This window comes from Asparagus officinalis, chromosome 8, assembly GCF_001876935.1.
Source record: "Asparagus officinalis chromosome 8, Aspof.V1, whole genome shotgun sequence".
In the NCBI taxonomy this organism is placed as follows: domain Eukaryota; kingdom Viridiplantae; phylum Streptophyta; class Magnoliopsida; order Asparagales; family Asparagaceae; genus Asparagus; species Asparagus officinalis.
Genome location: NC_033801.1, coordinates 60,287,253 through 60,308,520, shown reverse-complemented (window position 1 = coordinate 60,308,520; position 21,268 = coordinate 60,287,253). Strand labels below are relative to the sequence as shown.

General features: G+C 36.4%; 2 protein-coding genes across 2 annotated transcripts in view; one reads left to right on the top strand and one right to left on the bottom strand.

Moving 5' to 3' along the window:
• On the top strand, window positions 82-2,293 carry LOC109821283. The gene is given in 5 exon segments (XM_020387470.1): window positions 82-358; window positions 511-755; window positions 758-834; window positions 836-1,094; window positions 1,581-2,293. Coding segments are annotated over 5 exon segments (1,218 nt in total). The 5' UTR covers window positions 82-185; the 3' UTR covers window positions 2,045-2,293.
• The window catches only part of LOC109821282 (cell wall integrity protein scw1), a 21,170-nt gene continuing 4,287 nt past the window's right edge, over window positions 4,386-21,268 (bottom strand). The window contains exons 3-11 of the mRNA XM_020387468.1: window positions 20,440-20,502; window positions 19,881-19,965; window positions 19,694-19,768; window positions 19,237-19,312; window positions 18,994-19,036; window positions 6,642-6,754; window positions 6,478-6,547; window positions 5,483-5,565; window positions 4,386-4,713 (exon numbers count right to left, since the gene is read on the bottom strand). Coding sequence (XP_020243057.1) covers window positions 4,665-4,713; window positions 5,483-5,565; window positions 6,478-6,547; window positions 6,642-6,754; window positions 18,994-19,036; window positions 19,237-19,312; window positions 19,694-19,768; window positions 19,881-19,965; window positions 20,440-20,502 — 657 coding nt within the window. The 3' untranslated portion in view covers window positions 4,386-4,664. The remainder of the gene's footprint in view (window positions 4,714-5,482; window positions 5,566-6,477; window positions 6,548-6,641; window positions 6,755-18,993; window positions 19,037-19,236; window positions 19,313-19,693; window positions 19,769-19,880; window positions 19,966-20,439; window positions 20,503-21,268) is intronic.

Here is a 21,268-nt window from a genome sequence, read left to right as displayed (position 1 = left end):
CGCCGGCCGTGTTGGACTACTCCTCTAAAATAACTTCAATTCCTGTTCCTCCCCCCCCATTTATTCCTTCCTTCCTCCCTCCCTTCAAAGCTAACAATAAATTTATTTTTCCTTAAAACATCCAAAAAAACAAAGAAAATAAAAGAAATGCCCGAAACTCCCCCATCACCTCTGAATAAAAATTGATGGAGCTCTGGGTCATATTAATCCTGGCCATTGCGATCCCCCTCTCCCTCCTCCTCTCCTCCCTCCTCCTCTTCCTCTTCCTCCGCCGCCGCCGCCGCACTCCAGCCTCCTCTACCCCTCCTCACCCCTCGATTTCACCCCCGACACCAGACCCAGCTCCCCAAAAACCCCAGCAAGCTCCGCCTCTCCAAAAAACTAGCCTCAGATTCCATCACCTCCCCCAGAGCAGCGCCAGCACGCGCCAACCCGTCCATCAAGAAACCGGCTTCAATTGGACAGCCACCCGAATCTCATCTCCATCGCCCGCCAAAAAACGTGATGGCCGGGCTTCGTGTTCGCCGACAGAGCCTCGATTCCTCGGTCCACGTCGTCTCCGCTGTGGGGCCTGTGCGCGTCCTGCGACGGTGGCCGGGCCAGGAACCAGCTGCGGGGAAGGGAATCCCCTCCTCGTCCTCGGGAGCTTTGCAGCGCGGTCAGAATGAACCCGTCGGGGGCGAACAACGAGCCCGTCTCCGTCCGCATGAACCTGCCCTGCCGGGGCCCCAGCTGCACAGCAGCGTCGTTTCCTCAGGAGCCTACTTCGAACTTACCGTCTTGTACGTTAAGACGGCGGACCGGGCTTCGCGGGCCAGTAAGCGGGCCAGGGACGGGCCGAAGAGCGATGATGGTGAGGACGATCGGCCTGAAGTTGATCGAGGGGGGTGCCCAGGGAGCGGGTGACGTCGCGGGTGACGGTGCTGTTGAAGGGAAGAGGTTTAAGAGCCCGTCGGCATCAGCCGAAAGAAAGCACAAGAATTCCGTCGTCTCTTTGGGTTTCATGGTCGGAGGATCGCCGGTGACGAATACGACGCCTGGGACTTATCGGGGCTCTGTCGGGTTTCACTCCGATGGCTCCGTTTATCTTGACGGTAAAGAGCGATTTCTCCTTAGATTTCTGTTCTCCGGTTTCAACGTATTACTTATTGGGTGAACCTAACAATTTTAGGGGACTTATTTCTAATATCAATATTTGGAGGATCAATTTTCAAAATGCTCGTGATTTGGGACCAATATGTCGGGGGTTGGAATGAAAAAAGCACTAAAATAAGAAATTTTCGAAAGTGTCTTGCATCTATTCGATTCATATGAGATAGATTTAGAGTACTTAGATTGATTCTATAGTTAAATTAGTCTAGTTTATCTCCATTCACGAGCCTTTGTATCCTAACAAAAACGAATAATGCTAACCAGACTACGCCCAGTCTAACTTGGTAACCATAGAAGCGCGTGCTTCTCTTATGAGTCGTCGATTTTTTAAAATAAAAATAAAAAACATTCTTTAGCATATGTTATAGAAAACTATATTACATTAAACATATGTATTTCCTATCGATCTCATCGAATCATATGCACAGGTCTAAAGCTGGTAACTGAGTCAGAAGAGAATGCGGGTTGGGCGGGAGCCAACAGAACAATCGGATGCGGATTCAATCCGGTCAAGAAGAAGGTGTACTTCACAGTGGATTCAGAACTGAAACATGTGATCAGATGCACATCCGACATCTACGAAAACCCGTTATACCCGATCCTGTCATCAAATTCAGACACGATGGTCTTAGTCAATTTGGGTCAATCTGCATTCAAGTACGCACCAGCCAACGCCCAACGGAGCCCTAACCCGTGCTTTGCCCACGTATCGCCCTATCGTTACGAGGACAGCGGTGAGCTGTTTTCGTTGGCTAGGATCGATTCTGAGTGGATGGACGGCAATAAGAGGAGCAAGAATAGTTGCAGGAGCAGCGGGAATTGGGACGATGCGAGTGTTGCTTTGGATATTGATGGGGAGTCTGATCTGTTTGAAATTTCCTTGCATAATTGATGAGGAGGGGTACATGGTTTTGATTCTTCTTATGCTAACTATATGGCTACTAACGTGTTTATTGATTGTTATACTGTGTTTTAATTAACACGGTGTTAAGGGTTGAGCAGAGGAGAGAGATTTGTTGTCGTAAGACTTGTATAGCATAGTTGTCACAGATAACTTACTGTATAGTTTACATGAAGGGATACTGGATCTTGGAGGAATTCGAGTTGTACAGTCTTAAACTTTCAGAGGATATGAGACAATTCATTTATGACGACTGAGTCCTTTCAGAACAGTTCGTTTACCAAAAAAACAAAAAAAAAAAAAATCCCCGACGGTTTTGATAGTTCACAGTGTAAATCTAGAAGAATATAGACTTTTTGGCCAACCATCCTTTCACCAGACTTAAATGATGAACCAAAAGTCTTAATCGTTACTTGTTTTAGTCTATGGTCGTATTTTATTTTTCGACTATTGTGCTGAAAATCTTGAAGCGTTCTATATTTTTTATGCTTAGTTGTCAAAACATGCAGATGCAATCAACAGTCAGTTGCGTGATGATGTTTAACAACTCATCATTTGTTTATATTTCAATCAGGTTGGATGGGATTATTAATAATATGCTATAGGAGATGACCGTAAAAGAATACCTAAAACTTAAAGATATCAGTGTCACACCCTAACACTGCACTGCCTCTATTTACTGCATTGGAGATTGATAATAATCAGTTGCATATTAGTTTAACTGATTATTGAATGAAATTTTGAATGATGCAAAATTATATTAAATATAATATGTAAAATAAAAAACAATGAACTCACAAATTATTAATGAAATTTTGAATATTTAAGAAAACGTCAAAATAATCACTTTTCCCTTAACGTATTGGTGAATTCTCAAAGTTGCTATCAATAAATCTATTTTGCTCCTCAAACTATGTTTATAGTTTCAACCCGGTCCCTTATTAGGTCTACAATCAAATATTTAATTGATTAACGATTGTAACAGCATTTTTTTTTCTTCATGAATTTTCATCACTTTATCTGCTTTTACCCCCAAACTAAAAAACATTTTTTAACTACTTTTCTCTCAAAACATTTTACTCTTTAACCTTTATATGAATTAAAAAATAATTTTTAAGATTGCAAAAAATACAAGAAATAAAAAAAATCACTATCGCATCATAAGTCAGTTAATTATTTGACTGTATACTCACAAAATAATCACATTGGACACATTTAGCTTTAAAGAGGAAAATAAACAAATTGACACTTCAGGGAGCAACTTGAGAGTTCATCAATAATTTAAGGGGAAAATACGATCATTTTGTCCTTAAGAAGAGGATAACATGTATGCAGTTCGCCTCATTGCTCCCAAGACTGAATAGGCCTATGTCTACCTGTTATTGGTCCCCGAACGCCTCACTTCTAGGGGTGACAAATTATGACCCGACCCATCAACCCGACCCGACCCGACCCGTTTATATTGGGTATGGGTCAAGTTATATGGGTCGATAAACGGGTCAACCCGAACTGACCTGTTTATTAGATGGGTAAATTAAAGTTGACCCCAACTAACCCGTGTAACCCAATTCCGACCCGTTTAATTCTAAATGGGTTGCAGACTCCAAATATGAAGATCATCTTCGTTGTCTTCATCATCCTCCTCCTCTCTCTCCTCTTCCTTCGACCCCTAGTTTCCTGCCAGGTCCAGCCTCTCCAGCGCGGTCGACTGCTTCTCGACCCTCATGGACAACGAGCCGACGTTTCAACGGTCGAGATCGGTCACGGTTCCACTCGTGCGGACAAGATCGGAGGAGGATGAGTGGAGGTAGGAGAAGGGGCGGAAATGGTGGAAGATCTGGGGATTCTTGAAGACGAAGGAGACGACCAAAGTCCTAAACTCAAGCAAGGCTATGTTTAGTTTGTTTTGAATTATTTAGTTGTTGAAATCACGTGCTCTCAACATTGAACTGAGATTTGATAAACAGGTCATTCGGGTTACATGGGTCGGGCCGGGTAACCCGTTTAATAAACGGGTCGGGTAACCCGTTTAATAAACAGGTCGGATCGCATTGACCCATTTGTTAAACGGGTCGGGTCGGGTCACACTTATATGGGTTGGGTCAACTATGACCCAACCCGACCCAACCCAACCCGTTTGCCACCCCAACTCACTTCCACACATACTAATAACTAATCACAGTTCAGCCCCTATTAGCAAGCAATAAATTCTCAAGGTTGCATATCTCACCCTATTGCAGCGTAGGTTCTAGTATACTCCAGATATTTATACTTATATGCCTACTTCTTATAATATTATATATGTTTACAGATACATTAGCATTTTTCCCAATGATTTCAAAAGGCTTTTGAGCATAGATAACTAGATAAAATTTGTCCAAACCACACCATCCGTACTAAAGAAAGATAAATATAAATTTCCATCATTATCCAAAGCAATTAAAAAAGAAACTGAGAAGTATGAAGATCATTAGTTCATTGCATACCTCTCTACCTTCCCCAAGTCTTATATATTCGTAAGTAAACTCTAAACAACAAGCCACGACCCAAGTAGAAGGGAAATATAGTAAGGGTATTGGGGCAGTGCTCTCCAAGTGCAGTAGCAGCTGATCTATGCTCTTTTGTCACGTCCCGGTTGGCCCATTTGTGATTTTGCATACCTAACGATCTTCTTAAGGAAAAGTGAAAAGAATATATCACATTTATAATGAAAATAAATGAAGTGCTAATTGCCTCACAATTTCCCATGACATAGGATTTATAGTAAATTCAGCAAATGCTAAAAGGTTAAGAAGTTTTAAGATTATTACGTATCTTGTGGCAATATTCAGAGAATATTCGCACAATTGCATAACAAGAAGGTACTTATGTGCCAATTTTAAATATTTTAGGGTATATAAGAGGTAGATTTCATGAAACCAACCAATATTTTGGAATTCCCACAAAACCCCCAAGATGTTGTTTTTCCCACTAAACGCCAAAAATAAAAAATTCCCACATAATCCACAAAAAAACGAAAATGACCCTCAGGTCAGAAAGAATCCTTTTTTTTTGGCAAATTGCCTGATGAAAGGGTTAGGGTTAGGGTTAGGTGGAGGGGAGAGAGAAAAAGAAGAGGGGTTTATTTGCAAATTACCTAATGTGAATTTGTTTTGCATGAGAAAAGTTTTTTTGGCCTAAGGGGAATTTCCATCACTTTGGAGGTTGATGGAAAAGTTTTTGGTGTTTACTGGGAAAAACAAAGCATTGGAGAGTTCGTAGGGAACTTCCCAGAGTACGGAGGGTAGTGAAATTTACCCTTATCCAAGTCCTAGCTAAAAAACAAATGAGAGGGTATGTAAGTGCAAAGTGGTATTTAAGTTCTAATTAGCTATAATAAATTAATAAGTTGCACTAGAAGATCGTCTGTTGTTCACAGGAAAAGGATACTCCAAGTGCATGCCTTCTCCAACTGATGAGTATAGGATGGTTCCCTGAAGATGATTCAAGGCTCCAGTCGAAGAGGGCACATCCTGAATCAAACAAAATAACAATTAAAGGCATATTGTAACTGACAGCAGTAATTTAAGAAATTCACAATGAAAATGAATTATTTGGCATACGACAGAGAAAATGAATAGTTTAGAATGAGTATATACTTGAGTACTTATTGACAAGTTCAGCAAGTCATAATAGCATGTGATTGACCATTATATAATCGGGCATTAACATCTTATAAAGAGTTATTCTGAGAATTGATCTTAGCAAGTATTTAACCAAGACAAATGTATCTTAAGATGATGGACAAATATTATATTTGCATTCAATCCAAAACTGAAAAATGGAATTAGTGATGCACAGAGATGAACCTATCATCTCCAAGTTTTTGTCATCCAGTGTGCTTTGGTGTCCATAGTTCTATCAGTTCTGATCAACCTCTTTAATTTTGGCATGTTAACTCTTAATTTATAAAGAGAGGTACTGATCTATAAATCAAATAAGAGGTTACAGAGGTAGAGCAATCATAAAGAAAGTAAAACCTTTGTGTACCATTTGGCAACAAGACTCATGAACTGCTATGTCTTTAACACTCGCAAACTCCACTACTGCATCAAAATGCTGAAGTCGTGCAGGGTTCAGGGATACTATTTGGCATTTAAAAAAGTGCAATGCAAATAACATACAAACATTTCAAATTTAATTATATGACGCTCTTAAGCCCAGAAAACATATGCCAAAATTTAAACATATATCAGTCTCAGCCCATGTTTTCTAGGTTTATGCCAAAGAAAATGGGATAACAGCAACAAAAACATTGACATATGCTTCTTAAGCATTCCTTTTAAGGTTTACAATACCTTAAAAACACAAGCAACAGAACATAAAATGTAAGACATAAGCCTTGAGCTAAAAGCTTCTATATATGGAGATAGGTGTTACAATACCTTGAAGTCAACAAAGGCAACAGGTAGCCCTTTTTTCCTCTGCAACTTTAATTTTAAGAACCCTGGGCATCTGTGCACAATATAAAGACTGATTACAATCACAGTATTTAAAAAAGAACTAGAAAAATGAGAATAAACTCAAGCATGACATGATTGCTCCAAACCTTGAAAATACTTCAGTTAGCTCCTGCTCCGAACAAGTTGGACCCAGGTTGGCAACGAACAGTGTTGAACAGGGGTTTGTATTCTGAGGAATATAATTTGATGAAGAAATATTCTGCAAATGTCAAAGCAAATGGTTAATCAAATCAATGACAACACAAAGAGACTCCATAGCTCAGACTAGCTATTCACACGTGTGCCTCTACATCTTGGACAAACTCAATACAGAAGGAAATTATAATACTAAAAGCATTAATAAGAACCACTTTGAATTCCATTACACACAAACGAATGTAAACATTGAGCATCAACCAAATAGAATGATTAAGCGTCAGTCAATGCAACAACAGTTTCTTTACTGAAAAGCATCATATAGAGGGTCAGTCACACACGGCTTGCTCAGATTGGTCAATTAATAAAATACTTCAAGGATATCTATTCCTCTATAATAATGGGAAGATCCAAGATTCACTATTCACGCTAGTAACGATACAGTAAATTACTGCAGTGTTATACTGTATCACAAACAGGAGGATCCAAACTTCACTATTCATGCTACAGTAAATTACTGTAGTGTTATTACTGCAGTACAGGCGGAACTGTAGTGTTTAAAACGTATTGTAACATTATTACTGTAGCACTTACAAAAAGTGTATTTAAATACAGAATTACTGTAGCCAAAATAAAAAAATGGAGGTTTGCACAGAGTGCACACTAGTCAATATGACTAGAGAAACGAAATGACATGCTTTAAAGAAGACACTATCCTTACAAAAATTCAGTGAGACATCAAATGCAGCATTGAACAAATAAAAAAATAGAAAGTGCTGCACTTACAATCAAACAAAATGAGATCACTTAGTTCAATAAAGATGAAAATATTCTCGTCGCCATCTTTAGCTTTAGGTAAGAGCTAAATGCATATTGTATTAATAAAATAATATCCTGCAAATATGACCTCAAGTAATGGGGGAGCACGCGGAAGGCTTCGATCTGAATGCGGGAGAACTAAAAAGAAGAGGATCAAGAAAAATAGGCTTCACACCCAGCTTATGACATAGGCTTCACATCCAAGGGTTCCACATCCTACTAGAGAATAGGCTTCACACCTAAGGGCTTCCAAGTTCCAACCCGCTAGAGAATAGGCTTCACACCCAACAAGCAATTCACATGCTCGACAAAAGATATCACATCTCAAGAACCTTTCATGTCATTCATCATTCTCCATTCCTCATGGACGATACATCTTATTTATAGAAAAGAAAAAACATCTAAACACTTGAAGGAAGCAAATTAAAATCCTAATCAAATCAAAACCTACCAAAATTTAAAAGATGCAATCAAATAAAATCCTAACTAAACTAGAAAGAGATATAATAATCAAATCCTAAAGAAATCCTAACTTAAATAAAAGATTGCAAAGAATAATATCAAATCCTAATAAAATGTTCATCAAATCCTCATCAGGATCAGATATTGATATATCATGTATCAAATCCCCTCTTTAAATTTGACATCCTCGTTGAAAATACTAAGAAGAGGTCATAAGCTTCTTTTGCTATATCACGAAGACTTGGATCTGGCCTTGACTTTTGCTCTGGTTTAATAATGACATAGAGACCATGAATTGGGTCTTTCTTTCTTTTTCTTATTTTTTCTTTTTGGTGGAGAGAAGATGGAGATGGATCCTTCCGCTTGATACCATGTGATGGAGAAAAGGAGGAGGGCTTCGATCCAAATGCGGGAGAACCAAAAAGAAGATACGATCGAGATAAATAGGTTACGCACCCAAAGGCTTCACTTCACACCCCGCTAACGATAGGCTTCACACCCAAGCAGTTCATGTAGTGACCTGCTACACTAAGTTAGATTGATTGTAATAAAGTTGAGGTTGTGCAGATTAAGTATACTTGAGGGCCTTTTACATTTTTTTTTCCTTTACCTTATCCTCAGATTGAGGTTAATTAATGTTTGAGGTGCAAAAATCTAATTTGATGGAAACAGAGGCCAAAGACGTGTTCTATGTAATTGAAAGATTTAGCAAGCATATATACTCCTCTATACATAAAGAAGAATCCGAAGAATCATTGTTCATACTATATAGTAAATAATGCAATAATTTACTGTAGCATAAACAGTAAGTCAAATCAAATCATCTACACTCGATGTTATTATTTATGATACAGTATTTACTGTAGCAAAACATTAAATTAAATCTGCTCCTCCATACTTGAAGTTACTATTCATGCTACAATTGTTGTATCATAAATAGTAAAGTAAATCAAATGTATTAAAATTTGGATACTTCTTAAGTACAGAGAAATTAGATATGATTTCTAATTTGAAGTATAGAATTAAGTCAAATGTATTAAAACTTAAAGGGAGACAAGTTCAAAATGCGGTGTTTAAAAAAATAGGGGGTCGTGCTTTGCACGGGGTGCACACTAGTGGTCAATTAATTCCACAACTCTAGCACAAAATACTTCTGACCTCATTGTTTTGAGACTTAGTTGGAGGGTGATATGGTAGTAGTGGAGAGGTGACGAAGAAAAGACAAAAGTAAATAGTATTCTCCAAGAGAAGGTATAAGTGTATAGCTTCTATTCCTATAGCCTCTTTTGCTTAATTGATTAAGTGATGAAGCATGAATGATGATCAACCTATTGAGGATGATTGAAAATTAGGGTTTTGGAAATTTGGTGAATTTAAAAAGAAAAAGGATTAGCTTTGGCAAGAACCTTATCGCAGCCAGCTACCCCTGGCCACCGACAAGATTCCGCTGCCAAGAGGTCACCCCTAACAGCCGAACAAGGGGCACGTGTAAGTTTGAAGACAAGAAAGAATGGATGATTAAGAAAAGGGAAAACTATTGCTAGACCCTTGAACTGTCTCTGTTAATTAGTAAGTTTATTTCAACACCTAGAACATAATAATTGAAGGGTTAATTTGCCTTAGGCCCTTGAAGTTACCAATGATTATAAATAGGTCCAAACTAAGTAAGGAAGGCTAAATTGGGCATGGATAATTTATCTTTAGCCTCCAGACCTCGCGATTAATTGCTCATAGGTCCAAAATCATCTAGGAACTATTATAAAATTATGATGAAATAGCTAAAATTACCAATAACCTTATGTGAACCCTTATTATGAGTCTTAAATGTTATTTGATCCTATTTGAACCTAATTTATAAAGTGATTAGTATAAGTTATATTAGTTTGGTACTAACCCTATGTTAATTATACTATAGGATCTAAGTGGTATCGAAGGGAATCTTTTAGGGAAGACTCGTATAGAAAAAGGTAAGTCCATTTCTCACTAGTGTTTTTATAATATAAATCACACGAGTATTATATATGATTGATCTTGTGCCTGAAAAACAATTATTCTATAATGTTTCACGTATAGTAAATGAAATGTGATTTGATCTATTCAGTTGTGGCTTACCTTATAATATAATTTTGATATTGTATGAGATATGAAAAGTGATTTTGATTTCATGTAAAATATGGCAAGTGATTTTGGTTCTCATGCGATATCAAATAGAAAAAAAATGTGAATATTTCTTTGTTCGGAAGCTATTAAAAAAAAGATGTCTTTTTAATGTGTTTCGAATAGTTTGACGGATTCAAGAGATTTTCTGTGACTTGGTATTTGAAACAAATAAATAAAAGTGAATTCCATAAAGTATTTTAGCTGAGTTAATGAGTTTTACACTTGTCCGCTTGATTTGAAAATGTTTACGATTCTGACAAATGATCCGATTTGGATTTGACAAGTAATTCTTGATGTTCTCAAAACTCTCAGAAAGTCCATAATGGAGTGTTCTGTCCGTGCATGTCATATGGTGAATGCACATTTATCTGGCTCTTTTGAGTATTTTTAATCGCTTTTGACCCTTTAGGCATTTTTGATTTGGTCGGCAAACTATGACAGTGTTAGGTGCATTATATTCCTAAAAATTATCTGTATTGTAATGTGTTTTATGCATAGTTGCACGGAACCCATTTCATTCCGGTTCAAGGGAGGGTACGGGAGCATGATATGCCACTCATTAGGAATAGGGTACGAAGGGGTAGACTTATATGGTATGCTAGGGAAGGTGGTACGTATTAGGTTCGGTTCTTAAATGCAGGAATTGGAGATTTTGCAGTAGTCAAAATTAAGAAATATGCGAGTTGATATCATTAATGATAAACAAACCTTGAGAATTATGTTGCAATTAAAGTATACATATATTATTTGCATAAATTTTCATGTTTTTTGTTGTTTATTCTATTGAAAGAGTTACTGTTTGTCAAAATCCTAATTGGTTTGAATTCTAAATCGGTTCACTAGAGTTAGTGAATCGGTTTGTGTTCTACCGTGAATCCAAAAAGATTGAACTCGGGTTGCGGTTCGCTATAGTGTCACACGTTCCCGACTTCTATGGTTCTACGCATTCTCATGCTACTGGGCTATAACATTTGTAGCTCATGATGCGGTTCTTGCAATTATGTGAATAACTCATCGAGATTTGAGGTTCTAACATTCAGCCGTGAATTTGAGAAAACGAAAATCTTATGGTTCTGCGCAAGTTTTCACTTATCCATTTTCTCAGTATTTATCTTGATTGCAAAAAGTCAATTTTGGAATATATGACAGTGCATTCAGTTTGCATATAAGAAAGAGTTCTATATTTTGCATTCTTTCTTGAAAATATTAGTAATATGTTCTTTTATGCAATAATTGGTCATCTTAGAAATCCAAGTTCAAAACTTATAATCAATATTTCTAAGAATCATTATTTTGTTAGATATTTAGGAACTCTAGTGGAAAATGTTCTCACTGGACTTTAGCTCACCCCGTTCTTTTCAAAAAAAAATCAGATCTGATGTAGCCTCGCATATAGGCTACATCAAAATTTGGTAATATGTTCTTTTATGCAATATTAGTAATATGTTCTTTCTTGAAAATATTAGTAATATGTTCTTTTATGCAATATTTGGTCATCTTAGAAATCCAAGTTCAAAACTTATAATCAATATTTCTAAGAATCATTATTTTGTTAGATATTTAGGAACTCTAGTGGGAAATGTTCTCACTGGACTTTAGCTCACCCCGTTCTTTTCAAAAAAAATTCAGATCTGATGTAGCATCGCATATAGGCTGAACTTTTGGTTGTAACATGTTGCAAGGAGGCATTATATGGGAAAATTCTCTTGTGTTAACAGCCGAGCAATGTGCTTTCGTTCTATACAATTCTTGTAACGGTGAGCTTTCAAGTTGTACATACTGATTATATATATATATATATATATATATATCATCCACTGCAATTTCGGGGCTTGACAATTCTTACCCTACTAAAGAATAGGTTTTGCACCTAAAGGCTTCATACCCCTCTAGAAAATAGGTTTCACACCCAACAAGCAATTCACAAGCTCGATAAAAGATTTCACCTCTTCAAGAAATTTTCATGTCATTCATCATTGTCCATGCCTCATGGAGGATGTATCTCATTTATAGAAAAGAAAAACATTTAAACATTTAAGGAAGCCAGTGTTGTAAAAAACGGCCTGGGCGGCCGCTTAGGCGCGGTGCCCAGGCCGTGCAAAAAAGCCCTGGGCGGCCAAGTTTAGGCGCTGGGAGCGCCTAGGCGGCCGCCCAGAGATAAGCGGGCCGTGTAAGCGGCCCGCCCCACAAATTGGAAAAAAAAACGATCTTTGGGCGCTGAAAACCCCGAACCCGAAACCCAAAACCCAAACCCAAAACCCAAACTAAAGCAACTACGTAACTAACGAAACCCTAATTCAGAAATTCTCACTCACCCGAGCCGCCACGAACTCGTCAAATCTGCTCCTCGTCGAAGCTCGAATGCGTCAAACTCGTCTTCGATCTCATCTTCACCTCTGTCGAAGCTCGAATTCGTTGAAGCTCGAACTCGTCGAACTCGTCAAAGCTCGAACTCGTCTTCGATCTCATCTTCACCTCTGTCGAAGCTCGAATTCGTTGAAGCTCGAACTCGTCTTCAATCTCATCTTCAACCTCTGTCGAAGCTCGAATTCGTCGAAGCTCGAACTCGTCGAACTCGTCAAAGCTCGTCTTCAACCTCCGTTCTCTTCCTCATTGAAGATCAAACGCGTCGAAGCCCTTAGGAGTCCGCTTCATCACTGTAACAAGATAAAGGACTAATTAAACCCATTTCAGAGATGACCTTTGGTTTAACATTAATAGCGTTATTTGCTTATTTTATTCATCATTTCATAGATGACCTTTGGTTTAACATTAATAGCGTTATTAATATTAAATTATTAATACTGTTGCTCAAATTAGTGAATGGTTTTGGTGTTTACCGTGTTTTCCTTGTAGTCTATACACAGTGCATTTTTTCAGTTTTTATGTATTTGTTTCTTGAGAATTTCTTTTATGGAAAACTTTTACTTAGTCGTTAAAAAATTAACAGTGTTTATCGTGTTTTCCTTGAAAGTACAGTTTGGATAGCATATGTGTTGGTATTTTTGTATTTATGCATTGTTGATTGAGTATATATATTTATCTTCAACTTCAAGTATCACAATTAAAAAAAGAAAAACCGCCCAGAAGAAAAAAACCGCCCAGAAACCGCTTAGGCGCCCGCCTAGGCGTCTAAGCGCTGGGCGCCAAGTCCGGCGCCCAGGAGCGCCTAGCGTTTAATGTAACATTGAAGGAAGCAAATTAAAATCATAATCAAATCAAAACCTACCAAAATTAAACGATGCAATCAGATAAAATTCTAACTAAACTAGCAAGAGATATTATAATCAAGTCCTTAAAAAATCATAACTTAAATAGAAGATTGCAAAGAATAAAATTAAATCCTAATGAAATCTTCATTAGAATCAGATATTAATATGTCCTGCATTAACAAGCCTCATTTAGTTAGAGATCATCTAACAAGGAATGAGCAACAAGGAAGAAGAATATTAGAGCCTATCATCACATGTAAAATATTCATAGAATTTCAAATCCAGATGACCAACTAGCTTCAGAAAAATAATAAAATGATTTACATTTGTAGGCCCCAAAGGACACAACTGTAATAGAAATAAAATTCTTATTCCTACCCAAACTAGATTTTCAAACAAACTATAACTTCCTAATCGTAATAATAGTAGATTTCTAGCTAAAATACCTCAACCAAAGAAAATATACACATAGGCAACTAGGATTTCTTCTAATATTAAGTTTAAAATTGTTTTCTTTTTATTTCCAAATCTCCCACTTCCATATAGGTAGGATTTGTGTATTTCATATCCCTATGGGGAACTTACATCACATAGTGTGCATATAGGAAGATGTGTTTTGTCATGAGCCTGTGCATCCATTGCATATGGGCACAACTTTCCACAAGTCGATTAAGTGCTCTGTGGAGTCACCTACAGGGGAGTACTTTTTCGAATGAGTAGATGCATATATTGAGAAAATTGGGCAGAGAATGTCATCTATATTGTCACAAACAAACACTTCTACAAATATGACAATGAATGAGAAATTGAAGAAGAGGTCACATATCTTGTGGACCGGTTGCGAAGCCCACATAGTTAACATGATTCTTAAGGGCATCAAGAAGTTGTTATACTTCAAATCAGTCAAGAAAGTGAACACAATAGATGTCTGGAACAAGGGACACTATAGTGAAATAACGACCCAGGTTCAATCGCCTTGGAAAGTGAAACACGAGCAAATTGAGTCGCATAACCAACGACCTGATCTAGAATGTAAATTAGTTGTTTTGAGAAAAATAACATCTTTAGAAAAATAAACAACAAAAAGTGTACCTCAACTTCAATTATCATTATTGATCCTTGAATTTGACTCTTATAGAAAATTGTACATTAAAGCACTCAAATTCCTACATTTAAAAACCATACCTAAAGTGTACCACATTCCCTAGCGTGTCATATAAGCCTACCACCGAGTACCCGATACCAAATAAGTGGCGCATCATGCTTCTCTTCCCATTCTGTGAACCAGAACTAACAGGGTTCCATGCAAATGCAAATATGGTAAAGACCTTTATTATCTTCATATACAACCACCACAATACATTTTCGATGATGTGTCACATGTGTGACAAGAAGATTGTTAGACCCAGAGCCACCTATTTCGCCATTACATTCTTGACACTGTGGAGTATTTATGAAAAGCTGAAGCTGTGACTCATGTTCTCTGATAAATAATGTAGGAAATGAAAGCTTACCAAGACCGCAAAAAGCAAAAAGGTAGAAGGAATTGTGCTAAGTGAGACTTTGAAGCAATTTCTAAACAATATACTAAGAGTCTATGCTCCACTTTTTCACATGTTGAGGATGGTTGATAGTGTCTAGTCTACAAACTCTCAATTAGATATGTTGTCGTATGCTTGAAGACACAAAGTAGGAGAGTATAGTTGCTTTAAAGAATAAGGATTGGTGGCGATTAATATTAATGATGTCAAGACTAAGGATCAATTATATATCCCCTTGTGTATGTAATCTATGTCCTTTGTCCTCACTAACTCTACCGAGATGATGTGACCAAGAACTGTGTGAAGGCAAAGGAGAGGTTTCCAGATGCAGTGGAGTTATCTATCATGATGCGGAATAAGTTGAGGCTTCTAGGGAGTTCCAATAGAAGTACGGAGAGGAAAAAGGTTTATTTGGTAGGAGAGGCACAGAAAGCGAAAATGTTTACTTGGTACGGTGGGTGGTGAAGGGTAGGGAGAAAGTAGACTTCAACTTAAGTAAAACAATTTTGTAAATTGAATCACTTATAAGTTATTTGTTGTGGTAGTGAATTAACTAATAAATTGTGTTTTGCAGCTAGTTAGTGGGATATATATGGCGGTTAGCGTTGAAGCTTCTAACCCCACAAGTAGTTCTTTTGAATGCAAAAGAAATTGGAGCACATTGAGGAGATAAGTTACATGAATATCTAAAATTAATAAGATGAAACTATCTCTATTTGACTTTGTTAACTTGTTCTTTTCTTCTTTGGAGATCCACACGAAGATGAGACAGATAAGAATCAAAGAAGTTGGAGGACCTTGTGTATGTGAAGTTCAATTTCAAGGTTAAGAAAAAGAAGACGAGAGGAGAAGACAAGGATGTTTCGTACTAGGGCACATGCATAGCTCTTAGAAGGTAGTGTTGTCAATGCACAAGGCGCAATGCAAGGCGCAAAGAAATATTACGCACACATGCGCAAGGCACAACGTGATGCGCGCGCTCGAGTGATGTGAGGCGCACGCCGCACATAATTTTTGAATATATGTAATCAAGCGCGAAAGAACATGTTTTAAGAAATTACATGATAAATAATAACTTACTACAAAATCACAATATAATGCCTTAATTCTAATGCTAAAACCCAACATAGTAGCAAAATTCATCAATTTTCAAATCAAATGTTAAATCAAGACTAATATCCAAGCAAAAGATTAGTAATGGTCTCAATTGAAGGCTATTAAAAAGGCCTAATGGATGTATTTTGCTTTTTGGTATATGAAATATCAAGTACAAAGACTCAATTGAAATGTTAATAAACAAAACTATATGGGAATATGTACTACATGCACCCTGCACAAAGTAAGGATGTACACGATACGCAAAAGGCGCTGCTGCATCAGATGTAGGACGCTTCGTCACCGCCCTGCATCGTAAGGCGCATGAGGCGCAATGAGGCGTGCGCCTTTGAAAACACTAGAAGGAGCATCCTTTGATGATGAGGAAGAGCTTATCCATGTTAGAATGTCACTTGAACAGTGGTAGACACTATCTGGAGTGCTTGAGGCTGTGACAAACTAGAGGAGTGAGACAATAGCAACAAAACCTTCAACAATTGTTCACGAAGGATGGCTTCTTGCCTCCAACGACAATGTGGCGAACAAGGAGGAATGTGTGGACATGAACTCGAAGGATAGTGATGGTACCGTGAAGCATCGTTGCGCAATTCCCCAGACCCCACCTTGAATCATCGTACAGTTCTTATGAACCAATTTGCGGTATATTTGAGAACCGAATCACTTCGATACATGAACGGGTTCCCCAAAATTGGTGTACCACTTATAAGTTTACTAGATGAAAAAGTATCTTTTAAGTGCACGTTTCGCAAGACGCAATGCAATGTGTACAATTAAGTGAAAGGAGACACAATAAAGTATATGAGCTGATGAGTTTATTATAACTAAACACGTATAGTAATTAAATGTAAAAGGAACCATGATCTAAAACGAGCTCTGTGAAAAAAAAACAGAACAAAGAAACAAACTCCATCACAAATAAGTAATTAAGTATTTTATATAATATTAAAATTCATAATTAACTTTCTAGTTTTCTACTATATACTTTGAAAAACTTTAAATACACCAAAAAAATTTTACGACATACCACTAACCGAACTTGTGTACCGAAGCAAGCTATCATCTAACGATCCAAATTTTCTAAGTGGCGAATTACGTACCCGAATTCGTACCGTGACCTGTTACATACCACACATTGTGTAACTATGCCATGGAGGATTCCATGATGATAATGATGATTAGATTTAACGATTATGTCACATGTTAGAATGTTTTTTTTCCTTTTGCATTATGCTTCTAATTCGGATATCATGTGTCATTGACATCGACTTATTGTGTTGGACTTGTTGGTGATTCTCAGTATTTATTATTTAATCTATTTTTGCACGATTTGATTGTGAATAAATAGCTTGTAGTATCAATCAATTACGAATAGACCCCCCTTGTAGTTCCATTTGTTGTGAGTACACTCCGAGTTCTAAGTAGCATTAGCCCAGGGGCGAATACACCCCCCTAGCAGGTGCTAGTCAACAAGGATATTTTCACACGAAATAGGATAATTGCTAGTGAAACAATTTTTTGTTGGTGGGATATTTTAGTGGGAAATTTTATTGGGATAAATAGGAACAGTTTTATGAAGCGAGATATTTTGATAAAATAATGTGGGATAAATTTTTTTTAAATCATGAAGTATATATTTATTCATTTTAAGGATATAAATACTATTCATGTATTTTAAACTTATTATTATTGATTGATAATTGTTTACGAAAATGTTAATCACTATTAAATATCTTTTGATTAGACTAAAAGATATTGACAACTATTATTATAATATATGTTGTAGCTTTTTTAAAACTATTATTATAGTACAAGTCTAAAAAAAGTTCACATTTCCTTCCTTTTTTGCTCCTCAAGATCTTATTCCCTCATCTCTCAATTTTATTGCTTAATAAATTATAGATCGATATAATCTTTTCTTTTAAATTAATTATATAATATTCGATAAAAAACGAAAATATCAGAGATGACTAAGAGAGACGAGATCTGATCTAACGATATAGTATAATGAAGGTGACCATTGAAGGAAAGAAGTAAAGAGAAAAAAGAAATATAAAGAATTAAAAATAATAAAATAAATAGGAGTTTCAATTTTTTATCGTCTAGTTCCAAATTAAAACTTAAGATAATTTGACAGAATAGGACTCTCATTTTTGTATAGGAAAATAAAAGAAAGGGATAATTTTGTACGATTATCCTAGTTCTACTTTTCTTAGAGTTCTAGTTGACTAATGCTGTAAAAATTTTCTTCTAGTTTTAGTTCTAGATGAATAACACTACAAGTTTTAGTTCTAGATGAATAACACTACAAAATTTTATCCCACAAATTATTCTAGTTCTAGTTTTCAGTTATAGTTTTCAGTTCTATTTGACTTACCCCCCCCCTGAATTTTTCAACTCTTAATAATAAAAAATAGCAATTGACAGCTTATCCTCACCAATAGAATTATAGGGGAGTCTACCATACTCCTCAAACCACTCGGGTGTGTACTTGCAAAAATAGAACCCAAGCGTGTCTATTCGCAATTGAGTAAATATTATAGTTTTTAGTCACTTATTGTAATTAAAATATAAAAATAAAAAAGAAAAGGCCTAGGTCCGCCTAGGCTCCAGCGAGTCTAGCTAATAGACAGCCTAGCACTTCTTGTGACCTTAGAAATATTTAATAAAAACACAATTTCCTTAGGAACTGAAGAGCATAACATTTCCAAGAAAGCATAGGAATAATCATATTTCAACTTCAAGATAAAACCCTAGTTTTTATCAGTTATAAGGGAGTTATATGTTTCAACTTTCATATATAATGTTCAGCTTCAATCAAGTATAGAACCAATGCAACTTAAAACAATGACCCTAAAATGATTAAGAATTTAAAATTGGTGAATAAATTCCTTAAAAAATGCACAGCTGAGAGTTTTCAATTTATTGGAAGCACTTGAAAAAACGGTAGTGAGAGATATAATAGATACATTAAACTAAAATTATAAGTCACTAACCAATGGCTTGTTTGCGTCTGTTCCATAGTCATAGATTGGTTGACTGCAATAATTTAACATGGAAACCAATTAGTTGACACTGACAAAACGCAGAATACAAAGCTATATAAAAACCAAGGATAATAATCACACTAGTCAATTTACCAGAAGGCATTATCTATCGCAAGACTAACATGAATATATATCATTAATCTAATATAGATAGAAATAAACAATGAAATTGTGCTCAAGTAGTGTCTTAACCTTTGTGTAGAAGGATAACCTTTTGTGCTGTAAGCAGAATTACCCATTCCAGGCATGTGAATATTGCTTCCAACTCCTGTCAGTGTGCAAGGTGTGACAAACATGTGCAACGTGAGCTTTCCGAAAACCGTGTATAAGTGACTAATATTCGCAGGCACAACCAAAGTAACCAGAAAGTTTGTCAGGCCAGTGCACCTAGGCCTCAAACAGAGAATGTTAATAAAGTTTATATATTATCTTAATTGTGTAACAGTGACGCCTCACCCGCCTCAGCCTCACTTGGATATGCTGACAATTATTACATAATAAAATCATTATCATCAGAATTTTAACTGATTATGACAAAATAATGTACTGACATAACTGAGATAAACCAATAGGGACAAATACTTAATTTATGATAATACAGGCATTTATACTTCATAGTAACATGCAACAGATCAAAGATTCAAATTACCTGAATCGAGATAACTCCTTGAATATGCAACAGTTTCCCTAATTCTTTTATCAGGAGAGTAAGGGACACTGGTATCTGAGTTAATGAAATTTAAATCAGCTCAAATATATACAAAACTAGGCCACAATACTGAATTAGGAAAACTAATCCTTCTTAATGAAGAAATTAAAAGAAGCAAACTGCGAACCACTTCTCAAGCGTTTAGATCTAGAATTGGCCTTAGCAAAATCAACATGCAGAATTGATTCATTCTCAATGTCAAAAACCAGCCCCTGCCAACAATAATATTATAGATGTATAATTAGTACAAATACATATATCACTCCCCTTGGGTACCATTTCTCAATTTTATAGTATGTAAAAGAAATAATTAAATAGAAACATAAAGAGTATTATTGAACACAAGCCTAATTATCAGAAGAACAAAGATCTTGCAGAAATAATTCAACAAATCAATTTCACGGGTGATGAGACAAATAAACACAAAACATAAAATAAAATAAGGGCAATTACAGTCACGATTTTGGGAGAGGAACTAAAGTTTAGGCTGGTCATGATTATGTCTGATTTTTCTATTTTTGTGTCTTTGTACATGTATTTAAATGTATTAGCTTGAAATACCTGTGCATGTGTTCTATTTGTACATAAAAGCCTCCATCCTACTAAAGAAATGATACAATTCAAACAAGTTATGCGAAAATCAAATACTTGGGAGTTGATGTTATCCAAGATTGTTGCTTCCTTACATTCAAGGATTGCATTGCAGTGACTGCAGATTGTTGATCAGCAAAAACGGCAAATGCATATGCCTGCACAATAGTAAACTACGTTAGAGAACAGCAGGACCGAAAACATGCTATTATGTTAATGGTATTAAAAGTTATATTGTTGCTAAAAACTTCTTCAATATCAATGGAGGAATCCTAGTTTATTCAGGATTGAAGAAATCAAATTTAGATTATAGTAACTTGATTTTAGTTTGAGTTTAGTTGGGATTAGAATTAATCATTTGATTTGGCTTTTGAGGCTAGTCGTTATTTTGTTTTGGATCTATGAACTGTAGTTGTATTGGGTCACCTTATAATCCAGAAAATATTTGGTCGTGCATAAAGATTAGTCGATAATTTTGATTATTTGAAGAATTGGACTGTGTGATTCAGTGATTTGCTTCTGATGGTGGGAGAAAACAAGCCCTAAACCTAATTTCTCTCTTCTCCGCTCTAAAGCAGTCGCCTCTGCCCCATTCTTTACCACATCATTTTTTTTCCATCCCAAGATCTAACCTCCATCATCTCTTTGCTTCCATCTAGTCCCACCATCCTCCAGAACTCAAAATTCCAAGCCCCTTATCTTTCATAGAAGGCATACAACATAGAGAAAATAAGGAAAGAGTTTAAAAACAACTTTGACCATTGCTGCCACTGTCATGCCTACATAAGCAAATTCAAAGCAAATTCGGGTTCCGATAAACTGCATGATGTTATTGTTAACTCAATGTCAATATTGACCACAGAAATAATTGTATTTTAGATGTCAAAGATGATGCTGAATGGTGTGTTTATGATTTTTTATCAA